Source organism: Coloeus monedula (genome assembly GCF_965178545.1).
Source record: "Coloeus monedula genome assembly, chromosome: 3".
Lineage (NCBI taxonomy): Eukaryota > Metazoa > Chordata > Aves > Passeriformes > Corvidae > Coloeus > Coloeus monedula.
The window spans coordinates 95728715-95753652 of NC_138783.1; the positions used below are offsets into that span (position 1 = coordinate 95728715).

General features: G+C 38.2%; 1 protein-coding gene across 1 annotated transcript in view; it reads right to left on the reverse strand.

Moving 5' to 3' along the window:
• Positions 1–24938, reverse strand: part of MYO16 (myosin XVI) — a gene marked incomplete at both ends in the record, with an annotated part of 287015 nt that overhangs the window by 16658 nt on the left and 245419 nt on the right. The window contains 4 exon segments of the mRNA XM_082277664.1: positions 1746–1904; positions 19321–20523; positions 22287–22594; positions 24437–24683. Coding sequence (XP_082133790.1) covers positions 1746–1904; positions 19321–20523; positions 22287–22594; positions 24437–24683 — 1917 coding nt within the window.

Consider the following 24938-nt stretch of genomic DNA (forward strand, 5'->3'; position numbering starts at 1 on the left):
GAGGTGGGATTATCACTTTTTGAAGCTGAGCTTCAAATATTAGGTATGTACAGGGGCAAGGTGTGACATCCAAGGCCTCTAGTGTACTGTTAGTCTTATAAATTATATGTAAGTTACCATTATTGCTTTCTCACCTACATTAAATTCTCTGTACTCCAACTAAAAATTCTCCCTTCACAAGATCACATGCTTTTGGTCAAATTAAATGCTTGAAATAAATTTCCCTCTAAAAAATCCCATTTTTTGTGAACACAAACCAACACCACTTTTTCAAATAATTTCCTGAACTAATAATTTATTTACATGGATTCAGTTTGGATGCATCTCAAACAAAATAATAAAAAAATATCCAAATTTTAATGCAAAGTACCTTCTAAAAGTAGGTGCTATTCTTTTAATTCAAATAAAAGCTAGAATGTAAAATATTTGCATAATTCCAGACCACCAGAAATGAATAAAAATACTTTCTTAGGCCCAGCAGCAAGTTCTGAAAAATATATTGATTTTGCACTATGTTAATACATTTTAGGATAGACTGTTCAGGACAGCCTTGAGCTAAGAATCAGGTTATCAATGATTTTCTGTTTATTTCTGTAGAAAGCACTTTGATAAGAGGTCTTATCAAATAAGTAAAGTTTCCATGTACAGCAGCAGCACGTTGTCACAGACATGGCAAGCAGAGGCTTGGTAGAGTTTGGAAAGAGAAATGGAGTAGTTGATTACATACTAAGAGCTTTCCTTTACATACACTTAAGTAAATATTAGGATACCACAGCTTTGCATTGAGTAGGACCTTGTTTAATTCAGTCCAAGGTTGGAAGAATCAGTTTAGCTGGGCTAGGGGCAAAATTCAAGAACCCAAGTTAATCAGGTGTTCAGTCTGGAGCACAAACTACACCATCTGGATTGGGCTTTCCTGCAACTATTCTCAAGTTATCAAAAGTAAGTTGAATTTGGCTTTTTTTTTGGCAAAATTAGGTTTGCTATACATAATCGCTGCAATTGTATGTGGTACTGTTTTGGGTGATGTAGGATCACAACTTTCCTCACTGCAGTGTAAAAGGTTATTTCAGGCTTTCTGATTACTCTGTGTGTTTGGCAAAAAGCTCTTTCTTTCAGACTAAGAACTCTGGTAAGTGTGGAAGATTTGTGGTGGAGAAGTCACAGTTTGATAGCACAGAGCTGTAGAAAGGTGCTGCTCCTCCTATTAAAAATAAATTTAAAAAGAAGAGCAATACATTATATTCATTAAAAAAAATGAAAAAGCAACTTCTATTAAAAATCTGAACTCAAAGGAGTGTTATTTCCTTAGGATTAATGCTTTTAGAACCTTGAAAGATATTCTGTCACTGCTCTTGTACTATTTATTATTGCAATGATAAACAATTTTTCATTCACTAGTAGGACACCTATAGCAAAGGGAGATCCTGATTTTCTATCTTCTGTCCCATTTGTATCAATTATAGGATCAGAATCTCAAATCTAAGTCCTCCATGCCTTAGGCTGCTTATAGACTTAGAGCTGAAGTAATTACAAATACCTTGACAGAGGCTGTTTTATTTTCTTCACATTCAGCTTTTATTGGAGAGGGCTTATCAGTTCACACATACAAAGTTAAGCCAGTTCCAGAAACAGATATTTCACAACTCAGAAGATTCCAGCCTGGCTATATCTTACAAAGCTCATTCAAGGAAACACTTCAGCAATTTTATGTTAGAAGAGATTTGGGATTAAAAACTGCTTACCATTTGATACTGAATTTCCATTTTCAGCAGTCACAGAACTGGACAGTGGATTAGATGACTGAGTTCCATGGTTATTTGCATTTTTATCCTGCGTTTCTGATCCAGAATCTGATATATTTGGATCTTCCCTGCTCCTCAAGTTCAGATTAGTTTCAGCACCTGACAGAAACAGAGAAAATGATTGTCAGTTTCCTATTAACTAGTGGCTTTCACATGTAAGTAGATGAAAACTAACACAGAGAGACCACATTACTTTATTAAATTAAAAATGTGGAAGGTTTAAATCAGTGATTTTTGCAGATTTTTTTTCTTTTTTTTTTTTTTTTGGCTACTGTTCCACTTGTAGCTTTTTAAAGTTTCGGGAAGTGAAAGGCATTACGAAATTTCATTTGGATTGTTTCTTTCCACACAAATATCAGTAGCTACAACTCATTAAGTGTTTGTATTGCCTCTATTTTAGATTTATTTCACATGAGTTTACATACCACTGTCATCACTGAAATGCCTTTCATCATTGCACTAAGTGATACTAGCAAGAGATATAATGTGATCTCATCTTTTTCTTTTACCACCTCTCCCACAAGAAACAAAATGGCTTTTGAGATTAAACCATAGTAGCAATATTCCTCCCAGCAGATCCTCCCTGTGGCCATTGTTTACCCAGCCTCGGGGCTCTCCAGCCATCAGCTGTCATTTTCTATAAAGTGCCAGGTTTTCATGTCGGAGCCTTTTAGTTAAATTTCTTCAAGACATCAAGAGGAGGCCTGATCCTGTAGGAGTTCCAAAGCTCTGTACAGTGCACATGCATTTGTTCAAAGAGAAGGGCAAAACAAAGCCTTTGTCTTCTTTCCCCTCTGACTGACTGCACATCCATGCAAAGCAGAACAGCTCACAGCAAAGTGCCTGGAGCTGGCTCTGAGCTTGCCCGGCTTTGTCAGCCCAGTGCTCCACAAGAAACAGGGCTCAGTCATCAGCTGTGCCCAAGTGGTGCTCCCCACTGGAGTTCAGCGGCCAGGGACACGCTCAGAGCTGGAAGACAAGATGGATGGGGATACTAGGAGGGCCCACACTGCAGCACCTGTATCCCTGTCTATCCCCACTCCACTCCTGTGTGACAGGGCTGATGAAATGCTGCACTGGCAAAGTTAAGCATTTTTTTAAAGGATTTCTCTCCCTTTTCTGTGTGTTGGTTTTTTTTTTTTTTTTTTTTTTTTTCATTTTTGGGGTTTTTTGTGTGTGTTGAACATACATGCATATTCTTTCCTTGCCATAGTCAGGTTTGGTTCATGGAAGACAAACCTGAATTCAGTGCTTTCTCCATTTCAGTCTTCCTAACTCTTTCTGCCCCCTCTGAGGCCTGGCCTTAGCTACAGGGCTGATGTATTATGGCTGACCCTGGTGCAGAGGTCCTCTTGTAACACTCTAAAACGAAAATTTTCCTTCTATGACAGCTCTGAAAGAGTTATTCCTTGATTTTGGTTGTCATAATGACAGCAAGAACCAATGGAAGTCAAAAGACTAGCTATTAAAACCAACATTACAGCATTCACCCATACTTCCAATAACATCCTTAGCTCTCCCAAAGATATGATATATTCTTATAAATCTCAAGCACATGGAAATTTTTCAAGGGAAAGGAAAAGCATTTTTTTTCACCAGGTAATAGATACTTAACCTGAAGGTTTTCCAGCCTAATGTTGACTGTGCTGTCAATTTTTCATTTTTTGCCTGAACTAAAAAAAAAATCCACCTGATTTAAAAAGCACCAACATTAGAACTTAATTGATGAAATGAAAACTATAAATCTATTCTGGTTACCTCAAAATATTTCATTTAATTGAAAAGGTCTTTCCTATTTTTGTTTAGCTTTCAGTTATCTAACTCTGAATTGTTCTTAATATTTCCTTGTCTAAAAAAAATCTGTCTTGAAAAGTCAAGAAGTTCCTTTTCAAACTGTCAGATAAAATATTTCCATGTTTGCTTGGTTTTTGTCCCTCCCTCCCTTGCCCTCATTTCCTGATCATTATTTTTTGCCAGATCTGATTGGATTGTTTCAGTGACAATGTTTCATAAAATGGATCTTTAGGCAAATTTTTTATGCACTGAAAAAATTAGGCTAGCTCTACCCACAGTAACTGACTCAGGAGAGTCTGAGATGGAAAGTCTGAGACGGAAAATGCATACAGTACAATTATAAGAGCATGCCTGATTTAGCTTTTGTGCAAGCAAGTTGACTGCAAAATGCATCTTTGCAGCTCATTTTAAATTTGTCTGAAAAGGAAATGTCACTTTTAGATGTTCATAGTCAGTGCACTATAGATCGTAATCCACCTACATAATTATTGTGCCACCTTTTACATAAAGCTTCTTGGGGAAGTGGCTGGGATCCTTATTTTTCTTGATATTCGAAAGATTTATTGATTTGCCTGACATGTATAATTCATTTGAGAATGAGCAAGTAGAAAGAATTTTTCTTGCATTGCTGTTTGCAGAAGCCTTTTGTTTCATAGGTACATTAATATCTTTTCAGGGCATTCATGAAGGGCTCTTGAAAAAAATTACATTTTCTTCTTTGTATCTGTAGAATTAAATACTACAAAGAATTGTGGATAGCTAGAATATCATACTAAATTGGCAGAAATAAGTAGTGGAATATATGCAGCATATCTTTAGGGACAACTATCTAGACAGAAATTTGTTATCCCATTTGCTGTATTCAATCATTGTAAGAAATGCACACCTTTAGTTTCTGAACAGAAAACTATATAGAAAAAATGTATTTCGTAGTGCCTTATTTAGCTGCTCTTGGGGGTGGGAAAGAACCCTATATTTTATTTCAAAATAATCTGGATTATATAAAGGTACTTGAACTAATTTCCTATATATAGGCCTCTTCATCTCCTCATTGGAGCAGATTCATGTGTCTGTAGAACAAATTTAACTGCGTACATCAGCAAACTTCAAGCAGACATCAGGAGAGTGCCCCTGAAACTGGCTCTGCCCCACACTGGACAAGCTCCCCCTGCCCCAGCCTCTGCTCACAGGACCACACTCCTGAGCATGTACTGTGTCCAGTTCTGGACTCCTCAATACAAGATAGACAAGCTACTGGAGAGGGTACAGCAGAGGGTCACAAAGACGATGAGGAGTTTGGAGCATCTCTTATGAGGAGAGACTGTGGGAGCCAGGCCTGTTTGGTCAAGGGCAGAGAGAATGGAGAGGGCATCTCAACAATACATAGAAATATCTCAAAAGGGGGTTGTCAAGAGGATGGTGCCAGGCTCTTTTTAGTGGTGCTCAGCAACAGGAAATGGAGCAGTGGCCATAAACTAAAACACAAGAAATTTCACCTTCCACCTTCTGAAGAAGAACTTCTTTACATTGAGAGTGGCAGAGCGCTGACCAGGCTGCCCAGGGGGCTCGTGGAGTCTCCCTCTCTGGAGACGTTCAAAACCCACCTGGACACATTCTTGTGTAATCTGCTCTAGGGGACCCTGCCTTGACAGGGGCTTGGACTGGGTGATCTCCAATGGTCAATTCCAACCCTAAAAATTCTGTGATTCTGTGTTTGCTGGAGTAAACTCACTCCAGATTATCAGCATCTCTCTGCACTGGGAGGCACAAACTGGCCACAGTACCCATGTATGGTCTAACAATGAGTGCTGGGTGGAGGAATGGCTTACACAGCCCTGGATGCTGCTGGCTGTCTCTGCTGCTAAGGCTCACTGCCAGCTCCGGTCCAGCTCCCAGGGCCCCCAGCATCCTCTTCCACAGGCTGCTCCCCAGACAGCCTGATCCCCATAACATGGTAGGAGGTAATACCTTTCAAGGTGCAGCACTTTGCATTTGCTTTTCATTAAATATGCCAGAAGGTTGACTTTATCTTCTGTGCAGGGGTATCCCTTTCTGTCGTGCTTCCTTACTATTCAAAATATCCCTGACCATAGCAAAGGTGTCTCCTGACATTTTATCATAATATTTCTATTCAAAATTCCTACTGATTCTTATTTGTAAAGTATTGGTCTGAAATGCACTTTCCCCTCACGTTTTCTTAGTCACCTAACATAGACTTTTGGACTTTTCTCTGCGATAGTATCAACTTGCTCCTGCTGCCATCAAACCTTGCAGATAAAAACATGCAGTGTTCTCTCATCCCTTATCAATATCCTGAAACTATCAGAAATACTTTAGGAGACAGGAAAAAACCCCTTATGATTCCTATGTTTGAACATCTTCACCAACATAGATGAATCCTATCTTTTTGTTCAGACTTGTGCTCTGCTGTTCTCACTAGATGGATGGATTATTTACCAGGTTTCAATATTATTTTTTTAAAGTAACAACATCTTTAACAGTTTTCAGCTGGTAATAAATGTTATTTGAAGAGTCATCCATGCCTACTTGCAAGAGACTAGCTATAAAGAGGTATCAGCTGTAGGAGCATGGTGGAAGTTCGTGATTTTGAGAGGAATACAAGCTTTAAGTGAAAACCTAGAGTCTGCAGAAGTGAACAGTATTTGGATTACTATTTCAGTAAACTGACTTTGCCCAAAAGATATCTCTGACTCAGTAAAGTCCTACTCTGACTAATCTTGCAGTTAATGAGGACGTATGGACTAGAAAGATGTATGGATGTTTGGATTGAAGGCATCATTTGTCCCTCAGCTCTAGCATAGTTACTAGCTGGGAGCAATCACATGTACAGTGCTTTTAATCAGAAGATGACAAATCAAAGTGTAACAGTTATTTTCTTACAAGCAAGCTCCATATTCCAACAAATCCACAATTAATTACATCAGCATTACTTGAAAAGTGCAAGAGGAGCAGTATGGTAAAGAGGCAGCTTATGAAATCCACAGTTGCTGGTTATTAGTGCTCTTGGAAGAGACTGAGTTTAAAACTAAAGTCATAAGGCACAGGATGGACAGAATTGCACTTATTTTGTAAAAAACATTCAGAGATACTCAGAAAGTGATGGAAATTAATGTATTTGCTCCCCCCTCCCCCCATTTTTAAGTCACTATCTCACTTTTAAAAGAAACCAATACACTGAAAGTCTACATGCTAGAACTTTTTTCCAAAAGAATGACTTTAACTCTTCTAATTGAGCTATGACTTCCAAATATCCTATTATAAAACTCTTTTTTTTCCTCAAACATAAAATGTATGATCCCAAGCATCGTAGTTATTTCCTAAGTAGTATTTAGGCTGAACTAATGCTTTATCACCAAATTAGAAAATGAGCTAGTATTATCTCTATTCATATGACAGATTAAAATACAAAACTGAAACATTTTGAGAGAGTATTTTTTCTAAGGAAACCATATACTTAGCCTATTTTATAAAGTCTAAAGACAAAATATAAATCAATGACTAATATCAGCATTTAGGTGGAATCATCATAGATTTTTTGTGCAGCAAGCTATCTAAAAACAGTATATTATTACAGGCCCAGCAGTAACTGACCTGATAGGGTTGTATTTTACTTTTCTGTCAAATCCCTTGTTTTGCTCTCCTTTCTTTAATTGTAGGTATAGCCAAAATGTATATGGATACATGTGTCTCTGTATATTCTTTTTCATATACTTCTCCTTTTAACATTTAGTGCTCATTTACAGTCTAACTGGAAACTCATTAATAACAACAGAAGGCTCCACTGCTTTCAGCAGGTTTTGGATCCCATTCATGCTTACCTTGGATGCTTTGTGCAGCACTGCCAAAGCACCAAGGGACTCATAAAACAGGATAAGTATAGAGGGCCTCTTGCTTTGTCTATCCTGGTTATTCAAATGTGATCACAACTGTTCTCTGGCCCTGAGGCAAATGGCAAGAGACTCATATCAGTACTACTACACTTTCCTTGCCCTCCACAGCAGAGAGGTTACATCCAAATCATCTACTGGGAATAGCCCCTGGGCTGTGTCTTTTCCTGAACCATGCTCAGATCTGTCTGGAAGGAAGCCAGCCTGCCAGGTCCCAAACAATGCTGGGGATTGCTCTGCGCTTTGACGGTGCACAGGAGTGAGCTGCCGTTCCAAGGACATTCCCTGACACTGGCTCATGTAGTAAAACAGACACAGCCCTTCACTTTAGCAGCACTAGTTACCACAATCAAAAATCAGTGGTCAATATTAATCTATCTCAGGGGAAAAAAAAAGGAAAAATGTGGAAGAAAAACTGCCTCAAAATCATAGGGGGCTAGTGGAGCACTGAGCTGTTGCCCAGTTTCTGCTGAAGCCACATTTAAAGGTTGCATCCTGACTATAGGGAGAGCAGATTCTCCCTAGGTCTGCTGTGGTATAAATGGAATTCATGCACTCCTCTCAGTATGATTTGATACGACCACTCTTTTAAGGCACACATTTCCTTAATTAAACAGAGAGCTAAGGATGAGTTTCCAGCTGAGGAAATTCAGTGTCACATCCCAGGTGTATCTCAGTCCTAAAGCTGAAACAATCTCAGTATAAAATCAGACATTATTTCTTCATTCACAGAAAACATGACTTTCTGTAACTAATGATCAATACACAGTTTTAGGTATCAAGATCCACAGTTATGCATTCTGAATCAGCAACTATGAAAACAGGAAGACACATAAATTCTGGCAGATAAATTCATGCAGTACAGGAGGAGAAGCTTTTTGTACCTGTGCTACCATGGAATGGAAAAGCTAAATAGCCCAATTTCCTTAAAACCTATGGTGGGTATCCAGAAAAATATAAATTTCAAATCAAGCAGCTTGTTGTTATACATGTGAATAAGAGAGAACTGATGGGCCCTATTAACCAGCATATTAAAGACAAGACATTGCAGACAGAAGGGATTTCTGATCTGTCCTCTCATTCTTGGGAAAGTTAGGAATACACTGAATCCTAATGGCTGACCCTGGATATTTTTTTACATTTACTGTGGCAAGTGGGTGTTGTGAAGTGAGGGGAAAAAAATAAAATATGGGGATTTCAGAAATTTTGCAGATATCTTTTGATGAAGGCAAGGAAGTTTAAATAAGAACAGGCCCTTTTATTTTGGCTCAAATTGCTACCTCTGTGTTTTGTTGAACCTTTTCAATTACAATTAGTGTCTCCTGTTTTGCTCTGACTTACTGTTGAGACATTCCTTGTCTGTGGCATTTGCTAGCTACCCTCAGCACATGTTATCTTGGGTGTCCTTTTGCTGGATAAATGCATATTGCTTCAGAGCAGTTCAGTTTACTCATACGAAGTCACACTGTGACCTGCTGTAACCATGATTGTTTACTTTGTCTGCTGAGAGCTGGAGGCAAACAGCTGCATCTTATTTGCTGAAAGAAATGGAGCAGGCTGAAAACTGTCAAGACAGGATTCCCCCAGCCTATTAGCGTGTGCTGCCTGTCTCACCCTTTCAGCTGTGCTGCTGGCTGCCATTGCCATCAGAGGCAATAATTATTCATTGATTTATTTCACCTCACAAAGCCTACCCTTACAGCAGCAATTGTCTAGGATTCTCCCCCCACCAGGGATGCTCCTAGGATAGTAGCAATGAATTTGTACTGTCACTTCCAGCATCCTTTCTCTCCCAGCTGTGTAAGTGGAGCTATCAGATGGTGTTACAAGCTACTCCAGAAGCCACACTCTTTGATAGAGCAGGTAAACACAGACACAGGCCACTTATTTTGTCTGGGAACCTGCATTCATGGAAGCTTTGCATGAATACTGGAAAGCAAAGACAGGAGACACAGGCTATGAAGAACATCAAGTGACAAAACTCTGCTAGAGGAAAGAGGTCATCTGAAGAATTTTGTGTTAGAGTGATACCAATCAGCCAAATTTCAGGGCATGAGCTGGTAGTAAGAAGCAGGTTGCTGAAGCGGCTGCAGGCACTCCTAGGTCTAGTTCAGCCTTAAGAGCCATCAGCTCAATTATTATTTTGTAAATCACAGCTCTAGAAAGTACACACTTAAGAAGGTTTCTTCTGCTTCCTTCTCTGATGGATTTGTGCTGGTAGAAAGACAGTGTTCTTTTTTTCACATTTATTTCAGTGTCAATCATTACTAGCTAGAAACCTTTCCCTCTTTCCTAGAAGTGTTGTTAGGGGCATCTCTGGATCAGGTAAACTCTCAGAGCTGGTGGGGGATAGATAACATAAGTGCCTTTTTTCCCCATCTGGAGGACTCTGGATTGTTTGAATTAGGTTTTTCCCCAGCACGAGACAAGGAATACCATTCTGAAGTGGAGAAAACAGCCTTCTCAAGCACTGGTAAAGGATGAAGAATATCTGGACAGGCTGCCATCTCTCCTGACTGATACTCCTAACTGAGATCTGAGAAAGAACTTGGAACACCTTTTTAGTACATCAAGTGAGCTAGACTCCTGCCAGTGTATGTGTTTCAGAGACTGGGGATTTAATTTATCCCATCTTCTCAAGGAACTGATCTCTGCAGGCTTTTCTGATGTCCATAACAAACCACACAGGGCAGGAAAGAGGGGAACACTGCTTGGGACAATATCCTGCCTTAGAAGAAACATTTATTCCCACCATGTCCCCATGTTCCCCACCTTTTCAAGCCTAATATAGAAAAGAAGTAGTTGATTTTACTCTGTCAATAGTTTTATTTACTGCTAGGTGTGTTGACTAGCTGATCGAAGTCAAATTGTATTTGTGTGTTTAAAAACCTGCTGGTGTGCCGGAAAAGGAGGAGACAATTTGCTGAGAAACACAGTTTCCCTTTTTTAAACTGTTTTCTCCAGGTTTGTGTGGATACAGCAGTTCTTCTTGAAGGCAGACATTTAAGTCTGTTTATGTTTCTGTGTGGTATCTCAGTAACAGAACAGCCATTACTGCTGGGCTTTAGCTGCTGTTGAAAGAAACTCTGTGACGAGACACTGTCTCAACCTTCCTCCCCCACAAACACAGTTTCAAATATTGTAAAAATAAACAAACAAAACCACAAACAAACAAACAGATAGGGATTTGCTACTGCCAAAAGCAACACATCAGTTCTATTTACTTTTCCCAGAGTGCTTCTACAGAGATTTTTCAGGATCTCTCATACCAGCTCTGGCACTGTCTGCAATGCGGAAGTCTTGGCGTAAGTGACTGCACTGAGCAGATAAATTGTTTGAGCAGATCCTGAGGAGCAATCCAAGGAATATTTTTGGTCCACCTGTACTGTAATACTGCCCACCAAATAGGGACAGCTGTTTTGGAAAACTCAGACAATATTCACATTTTGCTTTCCAAGTGAGCTTCTAAGACAAAAATTGAATTTAGATATCTATTTAGCTTTTTTTTAAGTTCATTTTGAAAGGACAGAGTGATGGTCAATGACACCTTCATTAACCTCAAAGCAAGAACATATGGCTATCACAGATGTAGTGTGATAAACATCCACACTGTGCACAAATACAGACAATCAGTGGCTAAAAACTGTCACTAAATGCTGCTGTGTATGTCAGGATCATTCTGCAACCAGCCCCTAAGGAAAGAGCTAAGAGAAATAATGAAATGTAAAACTTCAAGCCTAATTTAATATGTTTTTTGTTTTGAAAATTTCACCATACAAAGGATAATACTAATTTTCATGCTTTTCATTTTAAAAGAGAATGAAAACTCAAGCCAAAAGTGTACTGAACTTGAAGGCTTCTGTATTTTCCCATTCACTAGTGGTGCCAGGAAGAAGGCAGATGTCCTTAACTGCTTTAAACGCTACTCCTACCTCCAGTACTCCACTTCTAAGCACTCTACTACTTTCTCACAGTGTGGAGACAGCATGTGGGTGAAGGTACCCTCATGTTTATGACCAAGTCTTTTTATCAGCCTATTTTCAATTGTCTTCTCTTGCTTCTCCATCCCGCCCCATGAAATTCCAATGCTGGAACTGGAACATAATCCACACATCCGGGTCTATAGAGTTTCAGAGTTTAATGATGAGTTGCATGAGTCATGTCAATAACTTTGGATCATCACTGAGGGGCTGGAGTGGACAGCTCTTGGATACCTGAGACAAAGAGTCTAGAAACAGACTGGATTGTTTGTTAGACAGCTTTGGTTGTTGTGGAATCATACCCCTAAATGCCAACCTGACCAATGGTGAAATGATTGCTCTTGAACTTATCTACGTTCAAAAAAAAGTCAACACATTTCGTTGTTAACATTTTCAGTAAGAAGCATTTTGCTGTATTTGAGGCCAACCGTTTCACTACTTTACAAACATTTTTGAAAGCCTGGACGGGAAAGAATATTTATTTCTGCACAGAATTTTAGAATGCTTGATTTTCATTTCAGGCTAAAACAAAAATAAATGTCACAATCTTGACATTTTCTGTGAAATGGAATTATTGTTTGCTACTGAGGTTCTATGCAAAAGATAATTCAATGCTGAGATGGATGTAAAGAAGTTAAAAACATCTGAAGAGATTTCTCACTCAAGCTGAAAATTTAATTAGAGACTTTCACTAAACTGTGTGTCCATATTTCATTCTGCATTCTATTCCAAATGCTGGAATTCCTGTAAAATGAAGTGACATGACTTTTACTGCCAAATACCCATATTTTTCTTTGGTATCAGAAACATAAATATGCTACAAATCAACTTCTTTCTCTTAGATATGGCTAATTTCTCACAATTGGTTTACAGTTAATGATGTAGTAGTTCCTAAACAAAGTCATTTGTGGTTCTGCATTGTGAATTACAAATATTTAAAGAAGCCCATAACATTGTTAGCAAAGACACAGCTTTCTAAACCATTACTGAATTTGGAACCATGATGTCAGATCAGATGTTGAATAAAAGACTTTGCTATGAAAATAAGAATCCTGTAAATGTCTACCAGAATGATCCAAGTCACAATTAAAAGTGGGACATTATTGAAAATTATGGGTTTAAAATGCACTAAGCTGAACCAGTGTGGTGTAGTTATATTGTATTTGAGTATCAGACAGGATGAAGGGGGAAAAAAGTAAATCCAGCTCAGTGGAAAGGATGCAAAACAGAGTCATTAATTTAAAAGAAATGCCTGCAGTTCTCAGAAATGGACCATATAAAAGGAATAGAAAAGTCAATGCAATTACTTTTCCTCAGCATTCCTCCTCTTAAGCAGGGACTTGGTATGAATATGAGAGAGCCTGCAGTGGGTCAGACCAAGGCACTGCCTACTCTAGGATCCTTTTCCAGTAGCCATCGATAGTTACAGCATAAGGTCAATGGAAATCAAAAATGCAGTGGTATTTCCTTGTGATCCTGGGGCTTCATAGTATCCTTCAACCTCTATTTCACTGACATAGCTTTTGGAAATGTATGGAGGAGTGCTCAAGACTTGATTGTATTTTCAATACAAGCACTTAAAATGCAAAATAAATATGATTTTTTATGACAATACCCATTTTTTTTCACCTGAAAATTAGAATTGATTTATTCTTCTAAAAATTTTTGGGTTAAAATTGTTTATGGTAATCACACACAAAGCCTCTTTCACATGTCAGAACAGACAACCAAAGCAAATTCTATATTACATTATTTTAGGCTGTAACAGCAAACAGTGAAGTCAACCAGAAACAGAAATGCTTTAGTGAAAAAAAATGACGTCAGAAACCCAGAACAATCTTCAGCAGTAAAATATACTCGTTTTCAGAGATTCTGCAATTATTCTTGATACACTGTGTTTATCTTGAAACAACAGGTCTTTTCTGCAATATATTATCCAGATAATGGCAGACTTATAGATCAGGAGAAGTCTGCAGATTAAGGTGGTAGCTTTCAGGCTGTACAAAAGTCCATAGATATTCTGAAAATAGGAATCAAGTATATTTTCTCTAGACTCTTCTAACCTTTTTCTGCTGCAATAATAGAAACCACAATTATTTCCTCAGAAAAATCATGCAGCATGGGCTGGATGGCAACAGTATTGCCAACATTTCCGTCTGCTCCTGTGTAATTTTCTGTATAGGGCATCCATGGCCAGCCAAGAAAGGGCATTTCTGTAACGACTCACATTGAACTCTTACTAGCAGTTCTTCCTCCCACTTTTCTGCACCTACTTCAAGAGATTCAGAGTTGCAAGTAGTGCATAGTGAATGTGTAAGTTTGCTGATGACACTAAACTGGAAAGAGCTGTTCACTCCCTTGAGGGCAGAGAGGCCCTGCAGAATGAGGGACAATCAACAACTTTATGAAGTTTAACAAGTGCTGTATTCTGCACCTGGGATGAGGCAACCCTGGATGTATGGACAGACTGGGGAATGAGAGGCTGCAAAGCAGTGCTGCAAAAAGGAACCTGGGGGTGCTGGTCAGTGGAAAGGTGAACATGAGCCAGCAGTGCCCTGGTAGCCAGGAGGGCCACCCTGTCCTGGGGGCATCAGGCACAGCATCGGCAGCTGGGAAAGGGAGGGGATTGTGTATCAGGAGAAGGTTCTTCACCCAGTGGGTGGCTGGGCACTGGAACAGGCTCTGCAGGGAAGTGGTCACAGCACCAAGCCTGTTTCACTTCATGTGTTTGGACAACATTCTCAGGCACATGGTGTGATTCTTGGAGTGTCCTGCACAGGGCTTGGAATTAGACTCGATGATCCTGACAGGTCCCTTCCAACTCCACATATTCCATCAGAGGTTGATGACTCTCCTGTGTTTAGATATTTGATCTGAAAATTAGTCACAGAAAGTCACCCTCACTCCCTGTTAATTAAGGCAATTATGTGAACAGATATTAATCTTTTTCTGAGAAGTGTGGTGAAGCTTAATTGCCTAACGTTTTAATGATTTGAGAATTTTACTTTAAAGATGTAGAAGTTCAATGCCTTATACAATCATTCCTCCAGCATTTTCAGGTAGAAGATAAAAGTTGAAAACAAAGCTTTTTGTATTGCTCATGGTTTGTAAGTTGTTAGCTTTTGCCACAAAGAAAGTATATCTATTTCATTGTACAACTAGGAAGGAGATGGAAATATGATTATTATCTTTATTAAGTTGCTTAAGACAAAAACTGAGTAACTTAGAGGGTAAAGGCCTGGGATTTCATCCCAGAAACACAAGCAGGGATTCAATTTGCAATCCACTGTTGAGACATTAGCTGCACAATAGCTTGCTTTATCTGATGATAAGGGAAAATTATTTACTAGATATCAAAGGGATACCTGCCTTTGACGGGACAGTACTTTTCATACAAATACATTGCATTTTATTGTTCTCCAAGTTTGAATCAATCTCAATAGAGAGCATTTGGCTAGCTTTAGTCCCAAGGTAAGTCTAAATATCTGTATTATTTGCCAGTTGTAACTATCTTGCCAGTTGTAACTATCCTCCTGTGACTTTCAGTGCTTAAACTGGAGAATGTGGAATAAGACAGTGATATGTGAAGCTACCTGCCTTGAAAATAAATCACTTAGGAAGTAAATAAGGAAGGGATTCACATAGTGAATGGATGTCAAGGATACTGGACAAACAATAACAGTATTGATAACAATACACTGTTAACAATCTAAAGTTTGCACGCCTTTGCTGCTGTTATTATATAGGTAACCAAACTGTTTGGAAAGGAATAGATCACTGAGGAATGGATAGACTTGAATATACAAATTTACTTGTACTGAAACACTAACAAAATTTCACAAAACTTGATGCCTGTACATTGGTGACATACATAAAGGACATATCTTCCTAATTTTACTTCTTAGGCAGCTACATGTGGGGTTGCAAACTTGTGTATTTTCTTTTGCTCAGACACAGAAGTTAAGTATCTATGCCAATTTTTTCTCAACAAGCAGGAAGAAGAGAAAACATTGTGCCTTCATCTCAATAGACTAATGGTAAGAAATTCAGCCAGGTCAAGGCAAAATCATAGTTTCTTTGCTCCTTCCCCTTCAGAATCCACATGAATACTCTGCCAATCTAAGCATGGGTGATAGGTTAGGATTTATTCTACCTTTTGTTCTGAAGGTGAAATGATTCCCCTTTGCATGGAATAATTTAATATCAACTGTACCAATTAAGAGTAATAACATCACGACCTAGCAAAATCTGAGTATCATTCCTCCACACTGAGGAACAGAAAATTCTGTCCTTGCTCATAAATATTTAATATGAAATGCTTAAACATGTGATTGTCTCTTCCTTATATAAGAAATGTCTTATATGTTGAATAGTCAAAACTATTTGGATATCCTGCTAAGGAGTGCTGTTTTGTGATTAAAAGATTGAATTCAGTTTCATGAGGTCTACTTTCAAATCTCAGGTCTTGTCTATTTGAGTAGGGGATCTGCATATGACCATTCCATTTCAATGTCTTGCAAACTAAAGTTTTCACTTCTAGAAATCATGGAGAATAGAATAGATTTGTGTGTGTGTATTATCAGTTATCTGCACTCAAATCTCATTTTATATGGAGTAAAACCAAATCTCTGTGTAACAATACAGCTGCAGTTTCAATGACAACTCTTCTCACCCTTGGAGAAACCACCTTATCTAGGTTCTCACCTGTTACAGCTTCGTTTATTTGAGCTGTAAGCTCTGCAGAGCAAAAAACTTCTCTTGTTACATGTGAAGTATTTTGCATGAAATTGCATACTATTTGATCCTGATCATTGCTTGAACCAGCAGGGGCTAGTGTTGTATAAAAAAAAGGCCAGGCTCAACCGCCAGGTATAGAAAGTTGTTGCCATTTGATTTTTTGTTGTTGTTGCCCTTCTGAAAGACAATGTTCTCAGTTCAGTTCACAATAACTCTTCAGCGCATCAGAAAACCACAAATGTGTTCTCCTGTAATTCTGGATGAGCTTTTCTCACAAAGAGGTCAGGAGCCAAAAGGACATAAGTGTTCTCAGTCCTTGAAATTACTCCTCCAGGCGAGAGGGAGGCATGCTGGGGCATCTGTCTGTATTGAACTTATATTGGCAAGGAGGCTTTCATCTCCAAGGCTGATGATCCCACACAGAAACTCCCTGATTCCCATAGGTCACTCTCCATGACTTCAAAATGGCCCACAATTTTACTTTTGAGTTTTAGTTAAGATTGTTGGTAGGTTATAACTTCTGAAAATAAGGGAAACATTATAGAGTGCTGTTCTAGGCCGTGTCTTCAACTACAAGGACATTCTATTTCTTTTTTTCACCATATCATCGACGATAAATAAAATACTACAAATGACAAAAAGAAAGGGAGGAATCTTCTAGGAACTTAATATGCATTAGGCAATAGGTGATAAAAATATCAGAAGGTAACATATGACAACTCCTAGTTTTATACCACTTGTAGAGTCAGCTCTGATGACTGCCATCTTATTACTTTGCATGAAAGATTAAACAAAATTTTTACCAGCTGTTACCCTAGAAAATAGATGAACACATGAAGTACATGAAAAAAGGCAAATTGTAAAAATACACATATATTCACCTGTGTTTGTTGCTTTCAATCCATCTACTTATCATTGAACTATTCATATGTAACTGCACTTAGTATACAGTAACTTCCTAGCTCATAAAATATTGATTCAGGTTTTTTATCCTATCTCTTTCTTGAACTTTGATCTTTCATACTTAGTGCTGCCTTGATGAAATATTTAGAAGTACATTTTCCATGTGAAAGGTAAATTTAGAGGTTTTTTATGGTAGCCTCTGTTAATGCATTAGCTTCAAACCACATGAGACCCAAGCTGAACTCTATCTTGGTCACATTTAGTTGATCATTGCAATTGCAAAAATCTTCCATCCCAAAGCAAATTTTTTTTAAGGTAAAGGTAATTTTTTTCACTTCGTTGGGAGTGGTTTACAACACTTCCTCATCAGGTACATTGAGAGAACCTTGAGAAGATACATCCAAAGAACTAACTTCAATAGTTACTTCCTAGCAGATAAAAATGTATAATATATAAAATAAAACAAGAATCCCAACTTAAAAAAAAAAACCAAAAACCAAAAAAAGCCAACAAAAAAATCAACCACAATACCATCAAAAACCCACAGAAAACATTCTATATATATTTATAGGCAGTGAATGTTATTGAATAATTTTTTCAAAGTAAACAAAACTACTGCAGTAACTCCTTTACCAATGTCATCAATTCATATGCTTAGCATAAGGAAAAAAACTTTCTCTTGAGGTTGAGAACTGACAAAGTCTCAGTTCACAGCTCATTCAACATACAGGATTGAATTCAGCATACAAGAACAAGCAAGGTCCAGCTAAAGCTTTTTCAAGGTCTGGAGGACTAAAGAGGATTCTGTCCACCATAGTTTCTCTGACAGCCAAATGTCTCTTGTCTCCACCTAGACACTAACTTTCACAAAACCTGTAGAAACTAACTTTCACAAAACCTGTAGAAACTCAGTTAATTTTGAGACCTTTAGCTCTTTCCTGTACTTGGTTGAGAGCAATTTTGGCTGAAGGCTGCCATAGTTCTTAGGAATAGAGAGGTGGGGTGGCAGACACATACAGGTACACAGAGCAAGAACGAACACCAGCTTCGGTTATAGTATAGCTGTGTAAATTAGGATATGACACTAAAATCAGTGGAGCAGTATATATTTAAGAAAATGGACCATGCATATAAGAGAATCCATCCCGTTCTCTACTGTTTTGTTTTGTATTGCAAAAGTATGACTTGGGCTTCTTCCCAAAAAGGTGGCACATCAATAAACCAATGGAAGTACATCTACACCAATGCATGCAGCATGGGCAACAAACAGGAGGAGCTGGAAGACACTGTGCAGATGGAAAACTATGATACAGCTGAAATCATGGAAAGTGTTAGTTTTTCAGTGGGACTCAATGATCTTAATATTCTTTTCAAAAGTAATTCTACATTTCTGTATTGCCTATTTCAAATATGCTGCACACAGCTCTTGATTAAGACAAGCTGTTTGGACAAATGGAAATGAAGAAGCAGAGAAAACAGTCTAGAGATTTTCTCACTCTAAATTTTAAATTCACAAAATTTTGTGTTTAGGAGATGCTACCATGGGCAGAAATTTCTATATAAAGTGTACTGAATATTTTCAATAGGAGAATTTTTTTTTAATCAGGAAAGTAGTAACAACACTGGAGTCAGTGTTGTTATTGAGATGAAAAACCAGGATTTACTTTAACTTTTTAAATGTTGTTCACTGCATGACTCTCCTTCCAAGCTTTACTTAAGAGACTACTAAATACTGTATCACCAAATATAGAATTCCATGGAAATGAAATGATGACATTTTAAAAGACAGTTTTCAAATTAAAGTACATCTACCAGCCACCTAGCCATACATTTAATTCAAAGTATTTTTATAGGTTGATAACATAAACTTATTTTTCACACAGTGTAACATCTGTGTTTATTTTACTGAGACAGCTGGAATGTTAAAAGAACATTTAAACTTGTGTCATACAAACATTTTGGTAAAAGAAAAGTTGATACCTCAGACAAAACATGAAGACCTACAATTTTTATATGCAATGTACCTACTACATGTGTTTCTTATGACTACAACAACAGACGTTATTTAAAAAAACCCAAACCAATCACAGTTTTCATTCTGTATTTTTGCCCACTTTATCAGTTTCCAAGGTAAGAAAGTTTTGATGCAGAAAATATACACAATACACAGAGAAGCACAGAGAACTGTCTTACCTTCTGGCTCCCTGATCTTACGTCCTGCTGCAGATTTTCGTAGCACACTCCTTCCTGAGTTGAACAAGCTAGTTAACTCATCAAGGGGACTGGTCAATGACCTTGAGTTTGTAGGGCTGTATGGAAATGAAGACGATGAATTTGAGTTCAATTTCCTGTGATCTGCTCTTGCCACCTTTGGAGAGTAAGGCAGTTTGGAGAATGGAGAAGATGAGCATCCAAGCTGAGCAGGATTGGGTCTCTGAGGTACTTTTGATAGATCTGAATTTGTACCTGTTTTCCCAGCATTAATCAGAAAACTAGCACTAGTCTCTGGAGGAGATGCAAAATGTGTGGAAGCCCGGTAGGAAACAAGAGGTGGTACAGGAGGAGGGGGCGGTGGCAGAGGAGGAGGTGGTGTGGAAGGGGGAGTCACTTTGGTGGAAACACTGAACACAATCAAGCCTGGAGATACTGGTCTTTCATTCTCCCCTTTCTGGCCTTTGGAGTACTGGGGTGATAATGGACTTGAGCCTTCTGACTGCACAGGGTATTTTAGGTTGGTTTCCAAAACAGGAAGCTTTTTGACCTCTAGTGGTGTTAAAGGTGATTCATCAGAAGCAGGTGAACATGTGACAGGGGTTGGAGGGAATACAAGAAGTGGTGGTCTGTGGGGGAGCAAGTTAGGGAAAGGGGCTGGAATGTCACATGAGTCTCTATAGATCAAAGCTGCTTGACTGTTTCCATCCAATGTTCCATCTTCAATGTTAATATTTTTTTTGCTTTCAAACAACAGAGGAGGAGATCCAGTCACTACTGGAATTATTCCATTACCATTGCTTCCTTCTTCTGGTAGAAAATACTTCATTTCTTCATATACAGACTCTCCTTGCTCTGGACTCTCCACTTCAGCAGAACTGCTTTTCACAGCATTCCCTACCATTTCAATATAGACAGGCTCATTTTCCTCCTCTTCTTGTGACATAAAGAGACTCAACATGCCATGTTGTGGTCCATCAGTAGAAACTGCTCTCTGTACCGTCACAGTGTCATAGACACCTGGTTTAACTACTGTGCTTGCTTTTTTTACATCCCCAGGCTTTTGGCCAGGTATTTCTTCATAAGAGCCACTAAGTTTTGTATTCGGACTTCGTTTTGGTTTTCTGGGAGGTATTTTTTTCATGGTACTATAGTCATCACTGTGTGGCCTTGGACGGGTCAGTACTAGGAAAGTGAAAAAGGTCTGTGTTATTAACAAGTTAAAGTCAGTTTTTTCTTACACTGGTCTAGTACGTTAAGCGCTCAAACGCTACCCATTTAGTTCTACAATGAGAAGCAGTCACAAACACAGGAATCCAAGCAAAAGCATAAATAATTCTAAGAATAAAATGCAGAATTTTCAGCTACCAAACCACAGGCCTTTGCTACCTGGGCATATAATGTGCACTGCAAGGTCTGTAACACGTGGAAATATGTATTTGTTTCTCCTTTTGCTCCAAGGGAGAGGGGCAGGCTTTTAACTGGGAGTCAGCACGGTGCTACTTTGAGACATATGTGATTGCCACTAACTGAAATACCCCTCTTTCATGTAATCTCTACAAAACTCTAATTGTAGGATGATATTATGCCCCTCTCTTCTTTTGTACTGCAGGTGTGGAAATAATTTATAACTTTAGGGAATCCCATAGCCTAAGGGCAAATCCCCAAGTGAGTATACATTTAACTAAACTAGATGTCTCTTCATAGCCTCCAGGCATGCATGGAGTGAAGAGACTAGATACCCGGATGATTGGTCTTCTAAGATCAAAATTAGATGTTATAAATCAAAGCTGGTTTTGGACAAAGACTCAGGAAACTGACATAATTCTTGGAAAATGAGTATGTGGCAAAGAAACTTGCCCTATTGTTTCATACATATGAGAACTGCAAAATTGTTTTGCGAGTACATGTAAGTATTATTGTTAAGACCACATATACATATATAAACTGTTGTTCTTTCAAAACACCTCTGTTAGAACTCCTTGGTTAAACCGATAATCTCTTGCAGACTTGGACACAGAATGATGAAACGACTACAGACCTCCTTAAACCATACCAGTTTAAAACTATGTTGGGCATAGTTCATGTCTCCATACAAAGAGCTTGAATGAGCAAGGAAGACGTTAAGAAAAATGGACTTTCACCCAATTAACTGGACATGAGAACAGTAATTATTTTGAGAGAGGGAGCCATGAAGATTTCTATTCATTGTATGCAGGACTAGGGAAAGGTTATACCCAAAGGTTTAAACCCAACCTGAAGGATCTTCCTTGATAAACCTTGAGGATCCTTTACACAAAACATGACACACCAGGCTTATCAAAGAAAGCAGAATGGAATCCTTTCCTTCATCTTCTACCCATTCATTTCAAGGGTAAAGGAGAATAGAACAAGTGGACTCAAAACCATGCTATGTGCACCATAATGTACTGAGATGCTTTGAGACACTTTCAGGACTTTCCTTCCAAACAAAAATCACTGTAACCAAATTATGGCAAAAAAAACCCCAAACAAAAAACCAAACACTGAATGCATAAGTTATTCATGTTAGCATAAAGAAAAAGTAGGAGTAAGTTTAATGTTTAAGTCTGTGAAATTCAAGATTCGAGCATTCTGTTTTACTGATGCAAGATATTCTAACAGTTTAAAAGGTGAAATAAAATGGTCAGTGCAGTAGAATAGCTCATATTGACAGATTATTTGTTTCTAGAGGGAGTTCTACAAATAGGTTTTGGTTGTTGACAAACTAGGCAATTAGAACACATGAGTATTATTTGCTGATTTGGGAACAAATGACAAATTGGCTATTTTTATTTACTGCCACTGAAATATTTCAAGGAAGCAGGACCTCTCAAAGGCATTTGACTGTGTTTAAAAGGATCAAAGTGAAAAGAATAAATCAATAACTCAGAGTAACATTTGTGACTGTCTCTGCCTTTATGCCTAACCTTCATTAGTGGTTTCCTTAGAAGCTGCCGACAAGCAAGCACTAACAGCCTCGTATGAGGCACTCAGTCGTGTGTTGGGGTCCCTCTTTGGTTTGGGAGGAGGCTGTTTCCTTGGTGATGGCAGGCTATTGCTATCGTCCATGCTGAAAACAGAGTGCAGGGAGGGGGATCTGATGGATGACCCCGCCGCAGAATGTACCAAGCCGTCCACTGCCATGGGGACAGGGACGGAGCTGGAGTGAAAGTGCTTAGACGTTCGACAGCCGGCAAAGCTGTCCTCAGAGACCTTCCCACCCTTGTCTTCAGCTCTGAAAACACAGAAAAGAGGCCCAGATGCATTATTCAAGCAGTAACAATGAACCTGTTCATGCAAACGTAACAACAGCTTTTTGGTAAACAATCTCACAACTCCCCTGCTGTGTTGAGGGGATGTGTGCAGTAATCTTCTGACAAACAAATCCAGATCAAGCTGCTATCTTTCTTCCATTTCCTGTTCCATGATAAATCAGGACACTGGCCCATTTTCAAACAAATGCAGCCTTGCTTAAGCAGTCTCATATTGTTGATCAGACATGCACTGAATGAATTGTTCACACTTTGATTGCTACACACAATCAAAAGCTGGGTTTTCAATCTGAATGATAATTTCTGGGAAATCCATTTTAATAGAAAGTTACTGAGGCAGCAAATACTGAGCCTTTATCGTTATTTTCTAAAAAGACAACTATAAATTCTATTTAGATAATGCAAATCTTTAAAATATTAGATGACCTTTTTAACCAGCTACATTGGCTCCTTGAGCAATTCCACCCAGATATCTATATATCTTCCAGTTTAAACTTAATTATTAGTTATTACTTTTAATGGTAACTTTTATTATAATGATGTTATGTTTAGTTGTTTCAATTACAATTTAGTTTTTCTATTTTTTCTTTTTTTTTGCTATTTGAATATATATTGAGAAATAACCTTTCAGCTGCTTCCAACAAATTGATTGTTAGCAAAAATTCTTCTAACATTTTATTCCTCCAAGAATCAAAAGATTGAGACCTTTTTAACTTACAGTAGTAATGTATTAGATAGAAGATGTCTATGCTGCCATTTTACAAAAAAATCCCCAAGCATTTGTCTTTTTAAATTTTAAATTATATTTCTGCATGGCAAATCACCAGCAGAGCTGAAATTCATGTACAGGATATAGCCAGCTGCCCATGTAGTAAATGAAATAGCAAAAGATGAAAGATGGTGCTCAGTGGATAGTTTGTTTTCACTGTAATGTTTAATTACAGTCTTTCCTACAAAGGCATTTCCTCCAATATGTAATCACTGGGATATTTGAAACTAATTAAGCAGATGCACTGCCATTTTCACTTTAATAAAAGTCACTGACAAAAGCAATGATAGCAAAGGGAGTTGTTCTGGATGAAAATTAAGTTCCTATGGAAAAATAAACATTTATATGTCCAGCAAGTTATAGACACATTCTTTCTATTGACACACACCGATTAACTGCAAATGGTAACTCTGCCCAATCAGCTGTCTAAGAGAGAAGAGATCATGGACTTAGTTTCTCCAAAATTGCTCTTCAGCATTTACTGGATTTGTAAAATAGGTACTCCTGAAAACTCTGATATGAGTTTAAAAAAAAGAAAAAGAAGCCAATTTTTAAATAAAGGCATCCTCCTCACAATCAATCTACTTGGTTCAGTGAGAAATCAGGATTTCTTAGTCTGGACTTACTGTATTTTAACACTTTCTTAGCTGTTTTTCATTACCTTGGCCATTTTTCAATGTTGGTATTTGAAGTTAGAGGAATTTTTCCTTTGCTTGTTTGGGCTGATGAAAGTTAAACTATAACATATTTATCATAGAATTAGAAGTATTTCTGTAAAAAATAAGTGTTTCAGACACTTGAATAAGTTCCTCTAAACTCAGTGTCCCCTGAATAGGATATGGTAGTTTCCTTAAGTTTCTAGACTTAATTACCTGATATGCAGGGAAAAAATATGACCTAATATTGATTTGGGATGAGCATATACTTGAGAATTCTCTTTCAATCTCTCTATTTCTGTGGTTTTCTAAGAAGAGAAGGAATTCACAAAACCTGCAGAGATTCATTAATTCTTCACAGCAGGTGCTTCACGTCTTACCTTTTGTGGCCTTCCTCTGGCCTGTTTCTAGCCTCTCCCTTTTCTCTGTGGTAAACACCATTCATCTCGTTGCGGAGGCGGTCATTTTCCCGAGCAATGTCAGAAGCATTTTGAATAACCAAGGCATCATATGTTTTCAATCCCATATCCTCAGCATTCTGCAAGAAGCTTTTGATTGAGGTGACCTCTTGCTGTTTGATGCTCATCTTCTGTAGCAAGCGCTGGCGAGCTAGAAATCCTCTTACAACTGCCATAGCAGAAGGAGAAAATATGGACCAATGAAAGACAACTAATTGGGGAATTAATATCACTGTGTGTTCTGCTGTAAACATAAGCATGCCAAGTTCAGTCAATATCTTGTACAAATTAGGAAGGAACTCTGATGGCATAAAAATAACACAGTAAAATGGAAATCTTTCCCTTTTCTGCTGCTAGTGCTTAAAACAAAGTAGTGACAGTAATTTCATAAATTCCCGCTATCAGAACTCAAAATGTTTACTTT